General features: G+C 35.7%; 1 protein-coding gene across 4 annotated transcripts in view; it reads right to left on the bottom strand.

The window, feature by feature from the left end:
* Positions 1-407: 407 nt before the first annotated feature.
* Positions 408-21,004, bottom strand: part of LOC145993729 (chitooligosaccharidolytic beta-N-acetylglucosaminidase-like) — a 30,939-nt gene continuing 10,342 nt past the window's right edge. For all 4 annotated transcript variants that reach the window (XM_083129478.1, XM_083129495.1, XM_083129470.1 and 1 more), the window contains exon 3: positions 408-3,122. In XM_083129478.1, the coding sequence (XP_082985604.1) occupies positions 1,385-3,122 (1,738 nt within the window). In that variant the 3' untranslated portion in view covers positions 408-1,384. The remainder of the gene's footprint in view (positions 3,123-21,004) is intronic.

Below are 21,004 nucleotides of genomic sequence, written 5' to 3'. Positions count from 1 at the left end.
TAATAATAATATTTACTTTCCATGTTAAGCTTTATGGTTAGTGTGAGCGACGAAATTAACAAAATATTGACAATGTGTGAAATATACGTGTACAGAGTAATAGCACAAGTTCTCGTACTTATCTTTTTAAAAAATGCTGGTGAAAATAGTTGAATCTGCTAGTCCCACCACCTGGTTATGGTAGTCGCTCCCTATTTTAAAATAGGCTCAGATAATAAGTAGGCTATATAACACCATTGCTATCAGTAAGTGGATAGGATCCCATCTTGATATTTCAACGTTTTCTTATGCGCCTACACCATATAATAAACTATATTTACTATTATGGGTGAATGTTACTGTGAAGAAACACACAGACAATTTCCGAGACTTTTAAAATTTTATTCTTTTTCTAATATCATATAAATCGTAACGTTTATTTCTTCTTATAATTTATATACAATGCAAAGTAAGTATAGGCTATGTCTTTTTAAATTCCTGCGTCTGCCAACAAGTCAGCATGCATAATCTAATTCGATGTAGATTTTTCGCGATTTTCCCTGCTGGAATGTAAATAGCAAAATATCAATCTTATATGTACGTACATGTGTTTGAAAACACTAGTTGTAATGTTACCTTTTCCTACCTGCCCTGAGAGAAGTTTTAAAGCCATACAAATTTTCATATTTTGGGGTTAGAATTGTGATTTGAATTCAACGAAACTTTGCAAAGTATTTCTTAGCGTATCCAAATAAATTCAACCTAATTTTCACTATTTTGGCTTGAAAACTGGGAGTGCTGTGTGAAATGTGATTCACTACGAAATTCGCGGCATTTATATGTGGTATCTGGGACCGTGTCGAAACATAAGTATCTAAATATATAAGTTTCACCACTTTAACTGAATATTATGTTTCTATTTTATGGTTATTTCGACTGTCAGTTATTCCGAGTTGTATGTGTCCACTCTCAAGCTAACTCCTGAGAATATTCCAAAGTACAGCCAAACGCATACATCACATTAGGTTAGGCAAATTGTCCATTACTAAGTTCAGTCTTGTGGGTTTCAGGAATTGAAACAAAAAAAACATGAATAAGCAGACAACCTCTGCTCTAGGACAATTGCATTCCCTAAAAACATGTAGAATGAGGATGAAAATGGAGCTAATATAGCGATGAACAGTTTCTCTGGTGTTATGTTTGAGGCTGATTTGACATGTACTGTACTCAATAGATTTCCGTGTCGTCAATAAGGGACTGGATCATTGCTTGCTAGGACAATGGAGTAGTGTTGAGGCATCATATTATAACACAGTAGACAAACCTGCTTCAATGCGCATAGATTATCACACATCTTGTTCAGTGTGTTTAGTTGCTGTGCACCACACATTCGCTGAAGGTGTTACTATCGTTGACAATATATAATCTCTCCATCGCACCAATGGGGTTGCAGTGCATCTGGGGATATTCCTCTGGTGAGCAATCTCTCTCGCTGATGGGACAACCTGCTTCTGGCTTCTTGCCAGCTTGTGGAAGGGTTGGACCATAGCCTCTCAGCCAATGCACAACCTCTGGGCCACAACTTGGGGTCTAGGGAATGCTCATCCACTTGATCGGACCAAAGAGTCCCTTCGCCACCAAGAATTAGACTTTTCAGCTGATGCTCCTTGAGGTGGGACTCCTCGCCAAAGTTCAATATGTCATTACCGTAAAATTTTTGCCAGGTGGAATAGTGTTTATCGTCTTCTTCGATCCAAAATGACGTAAACCCACAATCGAAGCACCAAGAGTCTTCATTGGAAATTACCAGCATGTATCCCTTCTGCAGAAGAAAGGTGACGTTGGATTCTATCGGTGACTTCTGGATCTGGATGATGTACGACTTGTTGATGTGGGCTTCGATCTTCTCGGCGCTAGTCATTTCGCTCTCCCATAAGGCTATCTTCTGTTTGTACCTACCACTTTCCTGTAGAAACATCTCAACGATCCTGGACTGGAGGTCGTTCCAGGTGGCGTACATGTCATCCAGCTGCCTGGAATTCATCCACTCCAGAACTTCCTGAGAGGAATTCCAGCACGCGAACTGCATGTCGTCGCCTCCAAAGTGGAACACATTGCTTGGGAAGATGTCCAGTAATTCCCTAAACAGAGCTCTCAGCACGTGGATCACATTCTCGTTTGCCGGATTCAGGAAGCCGCACGGTGGTTGCCTGCAATATTCTTGCCACGGCTGGGCGTTCAGACATAGGGCAAGATCTCCCTTTCTTCGGTGAGGGCCCCACTGCCACCCGTAGCCGTTGCGTCCGGGGACGTCTATCTCTGGAACAATTCTAACGCCTCTCGCTCTGGCGTGCTCTACCACATCAACCAGATCCTGATGAGTGTAGACCTTTTCTGGAGAGTAAGCGCCCCACTCGGACATTTCGGGAACATTGTTGGACTGGAACGGAAAACTCTGCGTGTCCGTGAGGTGCCAGTGTAAAGTGTTCAGCTTGTTTGCGGCCATTCCATTCAAGGTCCTCTTAATGGACTCAACACTGAAGAAGTTCCTTGCCGTGTCCAGTAGAATGCCTCTGTGTGTAAAGAAGGGCTCGTCGGTAATGCTAGCATCAGAAACCATCTTCAGACACTGACTAAAACTGTCGTACTCCACCAGCTGACTGAGAGTCTCGAGGCCATGACGAGCACCGAAAAAAGTAACAGCCTCAATCGTCACTTTTAATTCCTTCCGCGAATTCTCGCTACGTATCTCAAGAAGATACTTCTCATCTATCCACAAACGGGGATAGTCATCGGATAGGGTTGCCGAAATGTACACCAGTACTCTACTCGCACCGGGGTATCCTTCGAACTCATGTGGTATCATAGATCGGATGTTATTCACGAAATTGACCGATGCCTGGCGTAAGAGGCTTTTTACCTCACGGGTAGGGCCATGCAGAAGTTCGAAGTGTAAGTTGGCAATGCTGATCGGCACTGTGTGTTCTCCCAGAACGACGTTGCCTGTAGGTTTAGGCCAAATGACGCCGTAGTGACCGCACGTTAGCCTGCACAAGTCCAGGTTGACGGGATCTCTGGAGTCATTCACTCTTTCCCTCATGCACTGGTTGTTGATGCATTTGAATGTCCACAACTGGGCTGATCTGAAAAAATAAAGATACATAGATAACAGACTGACAAATGACCTTCCTCAGCGTAATGGTTGGTTTGTGAAAACCATACTGAGTTTACAATAAAAATGGAACACATACAGTAACATCTAAAGAGAGTAGTGAGGTTAGAAGAGAGGAGACATGAAAAATGCATATTTGCAGAAAAGTTCGTTCAATTGCCAAGTTTACCTCTTTGGGGACAGACAATAATAAGTAGTAGGACAAAAGGAATTATTTTAGTTCTTCAACTTTTGTGTTTTGTGTTTTTATACCGTATTTCATATTAAGGGGAGTGTGTGTGTGTGAACCTTACATGTAATATAGTAATGCAATATATTAAAATTGCCCATTTTGACTGCATACTAACGTCAGTTGACGTTTAAAACGTACAGATAATTAAGACAATGAATGGTTAGAATCCAACAAAGTGATCAGCTGATTCATAAAGTCACGTTTGCGTGAATAAATCTTCAATGCCAACATTCGTTCAAGAGAAGTAAATCTAATCAGAGGAGAATCCTCGCTTGACGCTTGCTTACTTTCTCATGTATTTGTTTGGGAGTGAATAGGAATATTAGGCGCATCCAGAAAGTAAGTTTCCATGGGGTCGTGCACAAAAAGGAAACATTATTTCATTCAATGATTTATTGCCACAGATACAGCACTTGTCCAGTTACTTGTCAACATAATTCCCGCCGGAATTCAGGCACTTGTCAGCGTGGGACCAACTTCTGTAAACCTGCATCGTAGTCGTAGTCGTAGGAACGGGAACTTTTTCAAGTGCAAGGACAGGTGGTAATCACTGGGAGCGAGATCCGGGCTGTACAACAGATGCCCGAACACCTCCCAACCGAACCTGTCCAGAAGGGCTGCAGTGCGCCCAGCCATATGCGGCTTCCCATTGTCGTGCAGCAAGATCACCCCGGCACTGAGCTTACCGCGTCGCTTATTCTGAATGGCTCGTCGCAATGTCCCCAGTGTTTCACAGTCTCCCCTCTGGGCAGAAATTTGATGAGCAGAATGCTTTGTCTGTCCCAGAACACCGTGCACATCACTTTTCGCGCCGATACAGTCTGTTTGAACTTCGTCCTGCATGGAGATCCACTGTGACGCCAATGCATGGACTGCTGCTTGCTTTCTAGGGTACTGTATGCAACCCACGTTTCATCCCCTGTAATGATCCGGTTGAGAAAATCGCCATCAGCATGGTAACGCTGCAGAAATGTCAGCGCCGTGCCCATGCGTTTTCCTTTGTGTTGTTTCGGCACCCAATTTCCGGAACAAGAGGCGTTTGGTAACAATGTCATGCAACAACGATCGAAAAATCTGCGGGAAATGGCTGCTGAGTTCCGTGATCGTGACGCAACGATCCTCTAATATGCGCTGCTTCACCTGCTCCACAATCTCGTCCATAACGGCAGATGGCCGCCCACTGCGCTCGTCGTCATGCACATATTGCCGGCCTGCAGTAAATGTCCTGCACCAACGACGCACCATCTCCTTACTCATGACGTCTGGCCCATACACCTGGCACAGCTGACGATGAATTTCGATCGGCTGTATGTTTTGTGCGTTCAAGAATTTGATCACCGAATGAACCTCGCACGCGGCGGGAGATGGAATAAGAGCCGCCACGTTGCATCGCTGCCGCGACGATGCCACAGATTAACACGATACTGAGGACTTTCGGGAGGCATCTTCTAGGACATTCACTAGCCAGGGCATGTGCTTCTCACGCATGCGCAAAACCGGTTTCAATTAGAGTCACTGGATGTATGACTTGACGTCATATGACGTCAAGTCATACATACAGCGACTCTAGTTTCAATACGCATGGCCTTTCACCTGTGGGCGAGTGGGAAATTTACTTTCTGGATGCGCCTAATATATGTCTGAATGAGACGAATAGGTATATTTCCTGTCATGGATATTTTGATCACATAAAATAGACACCTCTTTTGCAGTCTGATACCTTGAACAACTTGGTTCCAATAACTGTTTACAAATTCTGACCAACGATAATCCTTAGCTTTAATTTATGCTCATGATTATGTTATCACGTATTAACATGCAACCAAGATTTGCAAATAATAACAAGGAGCTGCATACTGATTTATACATAGAGCCTATCAGCTCCATGTCGGAGTGGTTAACGTAGTGCGCTGCGAAACTAGGTACACAAGGTTCGACTCTTGAGAGAATGGACATTTCATTATATTTGTTCCCTTATTTATTTAATCAATTTCGCATTCTTTCTTCCCGTCGTGATCAAGATAGAGAAATAAAATAGAACAATAAATGTTGGCACGTCTTTGTAAAAACGTCATAACTTTTAATTCGCTAACCGCAATACGTATGCCAAATCTATTTCCTTAATGCTATTGCTCCTTTATTACGTTAGTACGTCCAATTTATCAGAATGGGTCAAAAGTTCAGCTATCGCTAGAAACGGACGATGTTGTAAATTTGATAAGGGCAAACTGAGGTAAACTAACAAAAACAAGCATTGCAAACAGTTCCTCACATGTTCGCGATGAGTTCACTTGCGAACAACAACAACGTACTCGCCAAGAAAGACGTCATAGAGGCAGTGTTCAATTTGCTCAGAACTTCGAAATTCATTGTGAAACATTTCTCATGTACTACAGCAGGTTCACAAGTAACTGGTTTCATGGCGTCACACAGTATATTGTTCGTTACAGTGCTACATCAAGGTAAAGAGAAGAAACTGCAATTCTTCCTCAAGCATTTGCCACAACAAGAAAGTCAAAGGAGAGTTGTAAACGACTTCGGGGGATTCGCCATAGAAGTGGGATTTTACACGGAAATCCTCCCTACTCTTTCTCAACTCGGTGCTCGTCTCCCATACCCACAATGTTACCTGGCAAGAAGTGACGGAGTGAATGACTTTTTGGTGTTGGAAGACTTGTCGCTGAGTGGTTATCAACTGTTCGACAGACATAACGTTCTGGACTTTCAACACTGTGCCCTTGTACTTCAAGAACTAGCTAAGCTTCATGCTGCTTCTGTGGTACTTGAGAAACGATTAGGTGTGCCCTTGAACAAAGTCTACCCTTTCCTGAAAGAAATATTGTTCTCTGAAGAGGGAAGTTCTGTTTTTAGGGAATCTTTCGACAAGTGCATGATCACAATACTGCAACTGGCAAAGCTTTTGCCTCAACACAAAGACTCCATCGCGAATTACGAAGCCAAGATGTCAACCATTCATGGTTTAGGCAAAAGAATGGTAAAACCTTGGGATGTAGTAAATGTAATATGTCATGGCGACATATGGATCAACAACTTGTTGTTCAAGTATGACAATCATGAACCGTTGTCTGTGAAGCTTCTGGATCTTCAGGTAGGTCGATATGGTCCTCCCACTTTGGACATCATCGTGTTTCTCTTTTTGAGTACCAGCCGGTGTACACGCGAGAGACATGAAGAAGACTTTCTCAGGATATACTATAACTCTTTCGTGAAAATACTATCACATATGGGAACCGAACTTCCAGAGTTCACGTTTGAAAGTTTGTGTGAGAATTACAAATCCAAAAGACTGCTAGGAAGAATTTACCAAGCTATTTGTTTGCCGTTCGTATTACTTGACCAAAAGGAGGCTAAGAAATTGGTGGATCCAATAAAAAATGAGTTCGAGTCTTTCCTTAAAGACACACAGACTGCCACAGTTTGCCGTTTGTTCAAAAAGAACAAAGGCTATAGAGAAAGATTAACTGAAGCTATTGGACAATTATTTGAAGAGTTGAAGGTTTAACTTCCCTGTTTCTTCCGTATGTTATGAAAATGTGACACAATATTTAAGGCATGGTTTGCTGTTTGAATATTGGAAGAACTGAAAGTGAATTACATTTGTAGTAACTATTAATCATTATGCAATTGAAATCTTCGTACATTTTCCCATTTTAATACTCGAATTTCTACGTCATTATCAATAAAATAAACTCCATATCCATGTAATTAATTTTTTTCCATGAAGTTTACGCAACCTTCAGTTTCGGTATTTTGAATTTTAAATGCCTAGTTTATGTTTACAGTTGATTATCATATCTGTTACGCAATACATGCATAAACACCCTCAGTGGTCAAAGTTTGTACTGATAACAAAAAATAATAATGTTTCTTGCGTAAAAACTGACACTTCATTGATAACTCTGGGAAACTGTCACACAAGTCGTTTGATGCGTAATGACATACTTCAGCTGTGTGCGTGCACGTTTTTGCGAATAACGTGCAAGAGATATTTTATTTCTGAAAACTTTCTACCGTTGTTACTTTGGACTTGTTTTATTCTGTAGTTATCTCCGACGATGTATACGGTGCTGGAAAAGTTAGTGTGGAGCCTATAACATTCTTTTTCACCTACAGAAAAATTTTGAGATTTCATCTTTCAGTCCGGAGTACCGGTGTCCTTGATAATCATAATAAATATAGTGATTGCTGATTGTAATCAATTTAGATCTTGTATACTCTTGGGAACAACAATAAACACAAAATACTGATCTTGCCACGAATTTAGTACTGAAAATGTTTCGAATTCTGGAATTATTTTGTTTTCTTCCATTTCCATTTTAACAATTAGCCTCGTCGGTGACCGAGTGCGTTGAATGGTCCGATTCACGTTCTTATTACCGAAACTTTCGGGTTCAAGTCCCGACCTGGGCATTTGTCATTCTCTGTATCCTTCATCCATCTCATATCCTCATAGCTGCGATTATGATATGTTACTTGATTGTCTCTTTTAAAACATCAACTACTTACAAAACAGTATTTTAAATTGTGCATATCTAGGGAACGATTCAAGCTCGGAAGATGAAAATGGTTTCATTTTGAACTTAAAAGAGCCCCTGAAGCCTGGTACACACGTAATGTTTTGTCGTAAGTCTTGCATGATAAGGTAAGTTTGACAAATAAAACTGACGCAAAACACGCGGCTAGAAGTGCAACACACATATCTTTGCCTTTGCGCACATACCAATTTTCGATTCCTCTCCCTCTCTTTTAGCATCACGTGTTCTACGCTGCTCGCCAACCTTCGCCATTGTTGCCATATTGTCATTCCATTCCTGAACACACTCGCGCAAACATCATTGAAAACAATTGAATAGCTCTCCAGCTCGCGGTTCACACCGTTCGGCAGTGACGGTAATGTGGCAATATAGCATGACGAAGTGGTTGCTTCTTTTATGCAGTACTTGTTCATTGGCTAGCTAGTAACTAGTGTTGCCAACTGTAATAATGTAGCACTATTTCTGTCACGGAAGGAGAAAGGCAGTTAAAGAGACTGTGAGTTTTGTTCGGATTGTAAGCACCATATTTTTATTTTATACTAAGTATTTGACCGGTTTGACGTTGTGTGCGTGTATTGCGCATGTGTATGTCAAAGTGTGTGTTTGTTAATGAACGTTAAATTCCATAATGCCTCCAGTTCTGTCAAAGTTGAAATCAAAAACCTTGCATAGCCAAGCTCAGGAAATTCACAAATTGTTCATATTTCATAGTTTTGGAATTGTTCAAAATAAATAAATTATGTGGCTCCATGAGCATTTCAACTCTTGGCTCCGGCACGTGTTCTTGTCATTTTTGCTGCTTAATGCGATGCATATTGTTATTTGTGTTAAAATTGCCATGCTTTGATGGGTGACAAGTTCATAGAAAAAAAAAGCCGCGCAGTTTATCGTCTAGTGGCAGTATATGTACTTGTTATTATTGTGGAAGCCGGCATCGTTTGTAAATGTACAACAAATGCAACCGACTGTCGCCGATCATAGAGATGCAATAATATTGCTTGAGGAGGAGTGTTGTGCTCCAATTGTTGCGGTTTAACACGTTTGCATGTTATTAGTTCTCAAAGCAGTGGTAGTGTTGGTCGTGTATTATCTGTCGTTGTAGTTCCGTACCAGCGTAGACGGGTTTTGGGAGTATGAACAGTTAGAACGCCACCAGTGCATTAATGCAATGGAAAATAATAAAGTGTTTATTTTGTTTGAAATCACTCAAATAAGGAATCACTATGAAAAAGTCTTCTTTGCAGCATTTTTGGTAATTTTACGTATGTGTTAATCCATATTTTGCGACTTTTTAGTACATATGTATGTAGCTACATACAAAGCCACTTGTTAGTACATATTAATCCTAGTCCTGGTATAACGCATGGCGTTTAAAACTCAACGTTAGATAGACCTGAATTCTCTAATTTTCTTGTTGTACGTAACAGCTGTGCATTGGCGCACTGCAGCGATTTATCTATCTGCTCCATTAGCAACACTGCTTCATAAGTTGTGTCGCGCATCGCACGGCAGAAATATATGTGTTGTGTTGGGCTTCTACACTCTTCATGCTTTCTCTCAGTCTTTCCTTCAGTCGTTAGTAGTATCGGAACGCGATAAGCTCAATCGCTATTTAATATTCGCAATTTATTCGCATGTACTTATAACTAATGTGCACGGGTTTTAATTAATTCGCAAGTACTTAGAATTTATTTGCATGTACTTAGAATACTTTACATTTATGTATTTGCATGTTTATAACTTTTTATGAATATGTAATTATTTATTTTATGAAAAATATGTATATAGAAGGTAATTAGAGGTACTAAACGCTATGCATATGGTTTTATATTCATTACTGCAAAGTATGTAATGTATAAATCGATAATAATTAATGTTTATAGTATTGAAAATAAGTTTTCTATGGTTTATGAACCGCTATGAACGGTGGTAATGGGTGTAGGTACAGGTTCAATTACGATAGGAGACGGTCCCGGTATTTGAACCCGCGATATGTAATATTATTAATTAGTACTATGCAATAATTGCATTATATTATGAAACACGTTGGTTTCACACGCTAGACAGAATACTGTCTCCGAATCTCGATTCCGCTCTGATGCCAGACAGAGAGAAAGAATTAATATTCCGCGCAGGTAGACGAGAAAGGAATTTGGGGAGTGTGCGTTCAAGGTCAAATGACGTCACAACGTCAGAACCCGATTGACCAATCAGAACCGGTTTTTCCAAGGTTAACCAGTACGCAAGAACAGGAGAAAGGTATGCAATGCCGTAGGGCAGGGGAGGGATTCAACCAGACAACAAAGGATGTCTGAGAATGCGCAGCAATGGTCAAATCTCTGAAGCTATGCGTCGCTTGTAGAACCGGTTTCCGCCGCCAATTAATATTCCGCTCAGGGTTGCCCTAAGGCACAGGACGCTTTAGCGCGGGTTTTGGGCTAGCTAGCTTGCATGGTAGAACAGATTTCTGTCTAAGTAAGCCAAGGTTATCGAGAACACAAGAAAAAAGGATTTTTGGATACCCAATTAGATTGGAGCGAGAACTTTAATTTGAACAAGGAGAACGAAGCGTAGGGGTTTATTATCTGTACTATGAAGAAAGAAGAGCTTGCAGGGACTGGGCCTACAGTTTTCACTATTTGCTTTTATCACGGGGTATCGAACCTAGGACCCTTTGATTATTGATTTAGGTAGTAAATGTATGTTACTGTGTGCTATTTAACTTATTATTTTACAACTTGATATTAATTTTTTACCAAAATAACACTATTTATACTATTCAGGCAACATTTTTTATTAAATTTTGGACTCACAAAGATATTTTTTCAACTTTTAACTAATTATTTTACAACTTTATGTTAATTTTTACCAAAATAACACTATTTATACTATTCAGGCAACATTTTTTATTAAATTTTGGACTCAGAAAGATATTTTTACAACATTTTAACTTATTATTTTACAAGTTTATACCTATTTTTAACCTAAATAACACTATTTACACTACTCAGGAAAGACTTTTAGTTACATTTTCGGCACACAAAGTGTGTGTTTTCAATTTTTTATCTGTTTATTTCACAAGTTTATTCTAATATTTACTCAAATAGCACGATTTGATCGTGTCTTTTATTACATTTTGGACACACACACACACACACAGAAAGAGAGAGAGAGAGAGAGAGAGAGAGAGAGAGAGAGAGAGAGAGATTTTTTTCCAAGTTTACAGGATTATTCTCCATGTTTACTCAAATAACACAATTTAAATGTGTTTTGAATTAAATTTTGTACACACGAAGTATGTTTTGGCAAGTTCTACCCTTTTATTTTACAAGTTTAGGCTTATTATTACTCAAATAACACGGAAAGTTTGTTTATTTTAGAGTTTGCTGAGTATTTTGCTACTTTTATACTAGGTAAAGTTTTCTAAATATATCAGGTAGGGATCCATCCATATACTTTTGTTTTTGCTGTTTGGAGATGATGCGATCAGCATCACTCTCCATCTGCTTTTTATTTTATGTACACAATATTATTTTGAGGCTTAGTGAATTCTAGAGCCTATTTATGCAGGAGAGAGGGCTTGAAAATTTTGATCTCAGATAACCCACAACTATTTGTCAGAGTATTTTAAAGGATATTTTATATTTATTATGTGCCACTAGAATATCAAAGCTTGCTTAATTTTTATGTCTGTAACGCTGTTATTGTATTTCTAGCTAAGGTTTACTGGATAAAATACACGAAATGTTTATCATTTCGACTATTTATTTTTATACGAGGCCAAATTTTTAGTGTAACGAAAATTATTGTGTGTTTATAAATACTGAAATTCATTTACCGATGGGTCCATAACTGGACGCCTAACAACATTGTTCCTTTTTTTTTAAAAAAAAAAATATATATAACCATTTATCAATATATTGACAATTCACAGGACAAGACGAAGTTCACAGACGACTGACTATATGGACCATAGGTCCACTTGCTACACTTTTTTTCTGTGCTAGAAGAATAACTTAGGCTTATAGCCTTTTTCAAGGTATTTTTTAAGTATTACTGGTTTTTTTGGGTGCATCAACATTTGGGTTATTTCTATTTGGTTTATTGTACGAGGCTACAATCACTATCTGAACACTGAAATTCTCTGAATGAAACTAAGAGCTTAGGCTGTAACTAGGGGCTTAGTATGTATATCGACAATTTATAGGACAACACGAATTTTACAAAGGATTATATGTGACGTAGGACCACACGCCAGAGCTTTGTTAATCTGCAAGAAGCATTTACAGCTAATATTACGAGGAAATGAGGTTGATTTTTTACTGTTTCACAAGAATGCTATTTTTTATACACCCAATATTTGCTTCTTCAAGTAACTACATGTACCAGAAGCACTTACAGGCCAACTCTAACTAGACTTCGACTTATTCTATATCAGGTGCTAAATTTATAAAGAACTATGATTGTGTATATTTCTGAGGAAGTACGCAAAAGCAGATTACCCGATTAAAGTATCTGAAAAACAGATTTTTCTATGCAAGTATATTTTTATTGACTGGATTATTTAACAGATCAAACAGGAAGACTGCAAAATTCATTTAATGTAGTTCTATAGTATAGGTGGTTTCAGAGATATAAAAAGAACAAATATAAGATTTCGCTTTTTTTTTGCTTCTGAGGCTAATCGCGACGGTAAGGGTAAATGGCGAGGAAATATAACGGAGGAGAAACAGTCCCAAAAGTTATGGGCTGCACCACAGAGATATTACAGTAGGTGTAGGTTCTACCACCAGAACTTTTCTATCATAATAATACTGGCTATGCTGTACTGTTAGCTAAAGATGGTGATATTTGAGAAACTTAAAAGCTTATTTGCAAACTTTTAAGATAAATAATAATCTGTTAGACTGTAAACATATTTTATATCCATTCTGCAAAAGATCCGATGACAAATTTTAAAAATTGTAATCGCCCAGACAGGGACTCGAACCCTGGACAGATAGGTTAAAAGCCTAACGCTATACCAACTAAGCTATCTGGGCACAAGATATTCTTTTTTTGAAAAGTTAGTTATGTTAAGAAATATATTGAAACTTTTGAGAACACTCTTGGTCTGGTTCGACAGAGAAGGAGACAACATTTCCAAATTTTTACAGACTGGATGTATTTTTCCACTATAGAGGCCTTCACTATATGTAATTCGAAACGCTAAAGTTCAGCTAGCTTCCAAAATTGAGGTAAAGATTGTGTTTGGCGAGATTAACAAGTTACAATTATATCCAGTTACGGACAAATAAAGCTAAAACTCTCAGATTTACTGTACTAGCCAAGTTTTAGTAACATTTTCTTCATTTTAGTACAAATACCAAAGAAATAGGTATATTTTATTTATAATTTGACAAAATGTACTAGTATTTAATTCACAAAGTTAGGTAAAAAACAGTATTTTTAAAAAATATTGTTACTGCCTACAAATTTTATGTTATTTAGCCACTAACAACTGGTTTACACTGTTTGGCATCCTTTAAATAGGAAAATAAGGAATTATTTGTTTAGTATTTTTACTACTTTATATTTATTTAAGAAAACAATTCTACAGTTTAACTTAATTTTTAACAAATTGTTACTAATTTATATATCAAAGTTATGTTATTTAGAGTGTATGAAGGCGTATAAAGTTAATATTTGTACTTATCAGCGCAACTAACAGTTATATTTTACACACAAAAGATAATGTTTACAGTTAAATTACTTGAATCAGAGAATAATATTTTACAGTAATTGATTCATTCAGCACTAGTCAGTACTTTTATGCAGCAGAAAGTTTTCTTAATTTTCTATTACGCATGCTATTTTGGGCTATTCTTAAAATGTATTTCTAAGGCAAACTGGTTTAATTTTCTGCTTATAATGCAAAGTTGACAGTTTTTGCACAATGCATTGTACATTTGTTATATTCTCTACTTACAATCCAAATAGTATGCTTATTTAATGTATAACTAACTAACTCTCTAGCCTTCTTAAACCCGAATGTTCATAGGTGCAGCAACACATGCCTTTCATCTGTCCCTGTCCTGAGCAAGATCTATATACTCCTTTCCTTCCCTACCAATTTCCTTTAGGTCCATCTCTACATTATTCCTACATCTTTGTTTTGGTCTTCCTATTGGTTTTTTATCATCAGTTTTCCCAACAAGAATCCTGTATACTCTTCTTTCCTCTCCCATTTTTACCACATGATCTACACATCTAAGTCTTTTTGATTTAATCATACTAATAATATCTGGACATGAATACAAATTATGTACTTCTAAATTATGTAATTTTCTCAACTTATCTGTCTCCTCATCTGTTTCAGGCCCAAATATTTTTCTAAGGATTTTATTTTCAAATACTCTCAATTTATGTTCCTTTTTCAATGTAAGGGACCAAGTTTATTTACTGTATTTAAATTTTATTTTTGTAATTAACAAAAATTAAAATTGTATATTGTAGTTATTATATCTTTTTCTATCAGCTTATTTTGAAATTAATATTATTAGGTATAGTCCTTGATTTGTAACTATATTGCTTTTTTTATTAATTTATCTAAGAGTACACGCAGACAAACACATGTGTACACACTTTTATGTACATAGATATGCCTTTTATCAATATTTTAGTATGAAGATTGCACTTTAGCTATTCAAGCAAGGGTAGGAAAGGTAGGATTTCTGAGAATTTGTTGCAGGATTTTGTTGTCCAAGTATAGATGAGAACTGAGCTGGGAGACTGTTTTGAACCTTTTCATGATAGTTTGCATGTGAACTGTATGCAAATTGAGCACTATTGATTGTGCATGCTTCTAAGTTTTGCTGTTATTTTACATCAAGTCTGTGAGACTGTAGTCAGTTTTCCCATTTCAAGTAGTTTTTATTGATTGTATTTGTATATGTTGTGTGGACTTAGCAGTTTTATGTTATGAGGCAGTTTGTTGTAGAATATTTTTACATGATTGTTTTGAGATATTGAGTGTCTGCTGTTTTACTTGTAATTATTTTCCTTCTTGTGTTGTGTATTTGACTATATTTTGTCCAAGTTCGTAGTATTTAGAATAATTGTTGTTAACTTGTAGATGTAGGGAGTAATAATCCTTTGCAAGATGCCCTATACTTTAGTCTGAACATTATTCTTAGTGTTCACTTTTGTAGCTTTAGTATTCTGGTAGTATTATTAATGTAGAGGTAAATTAGGCTGAAATGTAGGCATTTTTCTGATAAATTATACTCAGTTGTTTCAGCAGGTAGAAGTTGCATGATGGTTTACTGCTGAAGAGGTTAATTTGCTCTTCTTATGTACTACGTATGATGTAGCTTACTTGAGTAATTGGAATTTTCTACTGAAAAAAGGATTGCTTATCTATTTTATTCCTATGTTGTTGAGTTTGTCCATAAGCAAGCCATGTTTTTACTCTATCCTATGCCTTGGAAGAATCTAGATATATATTGTGTTTGCAGTTTTAAGTTTCTCTAAGGTTTCAGCTATGTAGTTTTTTAAACTGTGCTATGGGTGTGACTACTGATTTCTCTTTCTGGATGCCATGTTGGTTTCTGTGTATTCCTCTTGCTGCTTGAATTTGACTTAGGTTGTTTGCTTTTTTTTCTTAGATCTTTATTTGTAAAATGCCTACATTTCAGCCTAATTTACCTCTACATTAATAATACTACCAGGATAATAAGGATTCAAAAGTGATCACTAAGAATAATGTTCAGACTAAAGTATAGGGCATCTTGCAAAGGATTATTACTCCCTACATCTACAAGTCAATAACAATTATTCTAAATACTACGAACTTGGACAAAATATAGTCAAATACACAACACAAGAAGGAAAATAATTACAAGTAAAACAGCAGACACTCAATATCTCAAAACAATCCGGTAAAAATATTCTACAACAAACTGCCTCATAACATAAAACTGCTAAGTCCCCAAAACATATACAAATACAATCAATAAAAACTACTTGAAATGGGAAAACTGTCTACAGTCTCACAGAGTTGATGTGAAATAACAGCAAAACTTAGAAGCATGCACAGTCAATAGTGCTCAATTTGCATACAGTTCACATGCAAACTATCATGAAAAGGTTCAAAACAGTCTCCCAGCTCAGTTCTCATCTATACTTGGACAACAAAATCCTGCAACAAATTCTCAGAAATCCTACCATTCCTACCCTTGCTTAAATATCTAAAGTGCAATCTTCATACTAAAATATTGAAAAAAGGCATATCTATTTACATAAAAGTGTGTACACATGTGTTTGTCTGCGTGTACTCTTAGATAAATTGATAAAAAGAGCAATATAATTATAAATCAAAGACTATACCTAATAATATTAATTTCAAAATAAGCTGATAGAAAAAGATATAATAACTACAGTATAAGCTTTTAATTTTTGTTAATTACAAAAAATAAAAGTTAAATACAGTAAATAAACCTGGTCCCTTACATTGAAAAAGGAACATAAATTGAGAGGATTTGAAAATAAAATCCTTAGGAAAATATTTGGGCCTAAAATAGATGAGGAGACAGATGTGTGGAGAAGGTTACATAATTTAGAAGTGCATAATTTGTATTCATGTCCAGATATTATTAGAATGATTAAATCAAAAAGACTTAGGTGTGTAGATCATGTGGTACGAATGGGAGAGGAAAGAAGAGTATACAGGATTTTTGTTGGGAAACCTGATGGTAAAAAACCAATAGAAAGACCAAAACAAAGATGGAGGATAATGTAGAGATGGACCTAAAGGAAACTGGTAGGGAAGGAAAGGAGTATATAGATCTTGCTCAGGACAGGGACAGATGAAAGGCATATGTTGCTGCAGCCATAAACATTCGGGTTTAAGAAGGCTAGAGAGTTTGTTAGTTATACATTAAATAAGCATAATATTTGGATTGTAAGTAGAGAATATAACAAATGTACAATGCATTGTGCGAAAACTGTCAACTTTGCATTATAAGCAGAAAATTAAACCAGTTTGCCCTAGAAATACATTTTAAGAATAGCCCAAAATAGCATGCGTAATAGAAAATTAAGAAAACTTTCTGCTGCATAAAAGTACTGACTAGTGCTGAATGAATCAATTACTGTAAAATATTATTCTCTGATTCAAGTAATTTAACTGTAAACATTATCTCTTGTATGTAAAATAAAAATGTTAGTTGAACTGATAAGTACAAATATTAACTTTATACGCCTTCATACACTCTAAATAACATAACTTTGATATATAAATTAGTAACAATTTGTTAAAATTAAGTTAAACTGTAGAATTGTTTTCTTAAATAAATATAAAGTAGTAAAAATACTAAACAAATAATTCCTTCTTTTCCTATTTAAAGGATGCCAAACAGTGTAAACCAGTTGTTAGTGGCTAAATAACATAAAATTTGAAGCCAGTAACAATATTTTTAAAAAATACTGTTTTTTACCTAACTTTGTGAATTAAATACTAGTACATTTTGTCAAATTATAAATAAAATATACCTATTTCTTTGGTATTTGTACTAAAGTGAAAATGTTACTAAAACTTGGCTAGTACAGTAAATCTGAGAGTTTTAGCTGTATTTGTCCGTAACTGGATATAATTGTAACTTGTTAATCTCGTCAAACACAATCTTTGCCTCAATTTTGGAAGCTAGCTGAACTTTAGCGTTTCGAATTACATATAGTGAAGGCCTCTATAGTGGAAAATACACCCAGTCTGTAAAAATTTGGAAATGTTGTCTCCTTCTCTGTCGAACCAGACCAAGAGTGTTCTCAAGTGTTTCAATATATTTCTTAACATAACTAACTTTTCAAGAAAAGAATACCTTGTGCCCAGATAGCTTAGTTGGTATAGCGTTAGGCTTTTAACCTATCTGTCCAGGGTTCGAGTCCCTGTCTGGGCGATAACAATTTTTAAATTTTGTCATCGGATCTTGTGCAGCCTAAATATAAAATATGTTTACAGTCTAACAGATTATTATTTATCTTAAAATTTTGCAAATAAGCTTTTAAATTTCTCAAATATCAGCATCTTTAGCTAACAGTACAGCATAACCAGTATTATTATAATAGAAATGTTCTGGTGGTAGAACCTACACCTACTGTAATATCTCTGTGGTATTAACTTACATGCAGACCATAACTTTTGGGACTGTTTCTCCTCCGTTATATTTCCTCGCCATTTACCCTTAGCGTCGCGATTAGCCTCAGAAGCAAAAAAGCCAAATCTTATATTTGTTCTTTTTATATCTCTGAAACCACCTATACGATAGAACTACATTTAATGAATTTTGCAGTCTTCCTGTTTGATCTGTTAAATAATCCAGTCAATAAAAATATACTTACATAGAAAAATCTGTTTTTCAGATACTTTAATCGGGTAATCTGCTTTTGCGTACTTCCTCAGAAATATACACAATCATAGTTCTTTATAAATTTAGCACCTGATATAGAATAAGTCGAAGTCTAGTTAGAGTTGGCCTGTAAGTGCTTCTGGCACATGTAGTTACTTGAAAAAGCAAATATTGGGTGTATAAAAAATAGCATTCTTGTGAAACAGTAAAAAATCAACCTCATTTCCTCGTAATATTAGCTGTAAGAGCTTCTTGCAGATTAACAAAGCTCTGGCGTCTGGTCCTACGTCACCTACAATCCTTTGTAAGGTTCGTGTTGTCTTATAAATTGTCGATATACATACTAAGTCCCTAGTTACAGCCTAAGCTTTTAGTTTCAATCAGAGGATTTCAGTGTTCAAATAGTGATTGTAGCCTCGTATAATAAGCCAAATGGAAATAACCCAAATGTTGATGCACCCAAAAAATCCAGTAATACTTAAAAAATACCTTGAAAAAGGTTATAAGGCTAAATTATTCTTCTAGCATAGAAAAAACATTTAGCAAGTGAACCTATGGTCCATATAGTAAGTCGTCTGTGAACTTCGTCTTGTCCTGTGAATTGTCAATATATTGATAAATGGTTATATTAAAAAAAGAGAAACAATGTTGGTAAGCGTCCAGTTGTGGACCCTTCGGTAAAGGCATTTCAGTCTTTATAGACACACAATAATTTTCGTTACACAAAAAATTTGGCAAATAGTCGAAATGTTAAACATTTCGTGTACTTTATCCAGTAAGCCTTAGCTATAAATACAATAACAGCGTTACAGGCATTAAAATTAAGCAAGCTTAGATATTCTAGTGGCCCATAATAAGTATAAAATATCCTTTAAAATACTCTGACAAATAGTGTGGGTTATCTGAGATCAAAATTTTCAAGCCCTCTCTCCTGCATAAATAGGCTCTAGAATTCACTAAGCCTCAAAATAATATTAGGGTACATAAAATAAAAAAGCAGATGAAGAGTGGTGCTGATAGCATCATCTCCAAAATAGCAAAAACAAAAATATACAGAGCCCTAACTGATATATTTAGAAAACTTTTACCTAGTACAACAGTAACAAAATACTCAGCAAACTCTAAAATAAACAAACTTTCGTTGTTATTTGAGTAATAATAAGCCTAAACTTGTAAAATAAAAGGGTAGAACTTGCCAAAACATACTTTTGCATCCAAAATATAATTGAAAACTCTTTCTTGAATAGACTAAGAGGTCTTACTTTGGTAAAATAAGCATAAAATTGAAAAATAAAGGGTAAAACTTGACGAAACACACTTCGTGTGTACAAAATTTAATTCAAAACACATTTGAATTGTGTTATTTGAGTAAACGTGGAGAATAATCCTGTAAACTTGGAAAATCTCTCTCTCTCTCTCTCTCTCTCTCTCTCTCTGTGTGTGTGTGTGTGTGTGTGTATGTGTATGTGTGTGTGTGTGAGTGTGTGTGTGTCCAAAATGTAATAAAAAACACGTTCAAATCGTGTTATTTGTAAAATAAACAGCTAAAAATTGAGAACACACACTTTGTGTGTCGAAAATATAGCTAAAAGTCTTTCCTGAATAGTATAAATAGTGTTATTTTGGTAAAAAAAAACAACATAAAGTTGTAAAATAATAAGTTAAAAGTTGAAAAAATGTCTTTGTGAGTCCAAAATTTAATACAAAATGTTGCCTGAATAGTACAAATAGTGTTATTTTGGTAAAAAATTAACATAAAGTTGTAAATTAATAAGTTAAAATTTGAAAAAAATGTCTTTGTGAATCCAAAATTAATGAAAAAATGTTGCCTGAATAGTATAAATAGTGTTATTTTGGTAAAAATTAACATAAAGTTGTAAAATAATAAGTTAAAAGTTGAAAAAAATGTCTTTGTGAATCCAAAATTTAATGAAAAAATGTTGCCTGAATAGTATAAATAGTGTTATTTTGGTAAAAATTAACATAAAGTTGTAAAATAATATGTTAAAAGTTGAAAAAAATGTCTTTGTGAATCCAAAATTTAATGAAAAAATGTTGCCTGAATATTATAAATAGTGTTATTTTGGTAAAAAATTAACATAAAGTTGTAAAATAATAAGATAAAAGTTGAAAAAAATGTCTTTGTGAATCCAAAATTAATGAAAAAATGTTGCCTGAATAGTATAAATAGTGTTATTTTGGTAAAAAATTAACATAAAGTTGTAAAATAATAAGTTAAAAGTTGAAAAAAATGTCTTTGTGAATCCAAAATTAATGAAAAAATGTTGCCTGAATAGTATAAATAGTGTTATTTTGGTAAAAATTAACATAAAGTTGTAAAATAATAAGTTAAAAGTTGAAAAAAATGTCTTTGTGAATCCAAAATTAATAAAAAATGTTGCCTGAATAGTATAAATAGTGTTATTTTGTAAAAATAAGGATAAGCTGTGAAAATGTTTGACATAAAGTCAAAGTTTGGTAAAAAATAAACTCAAAATTAAGTTAAATAGCACACAGTAACATACATTTACTACCTAAATCAATAATCAAAGGGTCCTAGGTTCGTTACCCCGTGATAAAAACAAATAGTGAAAACTGTAGGCCCCGTCCCTGATAGCACTCCCTTCTTCCTAGTACAGATAAAAAAAACCTGCGCTAAAGCGGCCTGTGCGTTGGGGCA

Source organism: Lepisma saccharinum, chromosome 1 (assembly GCF_977018435.1).
Source record: "Lepisma saccharinum chromosome 1, izLepSacc3.1, whole genome shotgun sequence".
NCBI classification, from domain to species: Eukaryota; Metazoa; Arthropoda; class Insecta; order Zygentoma; family Lepismatidae; genus Lepisma; species Lepisma saccharinum.
The sequence above is the reverse complement of the archived record's forward strand: the minus strand, read 5'-3'. Positions and strand labels throughout refer to the sequence as shown.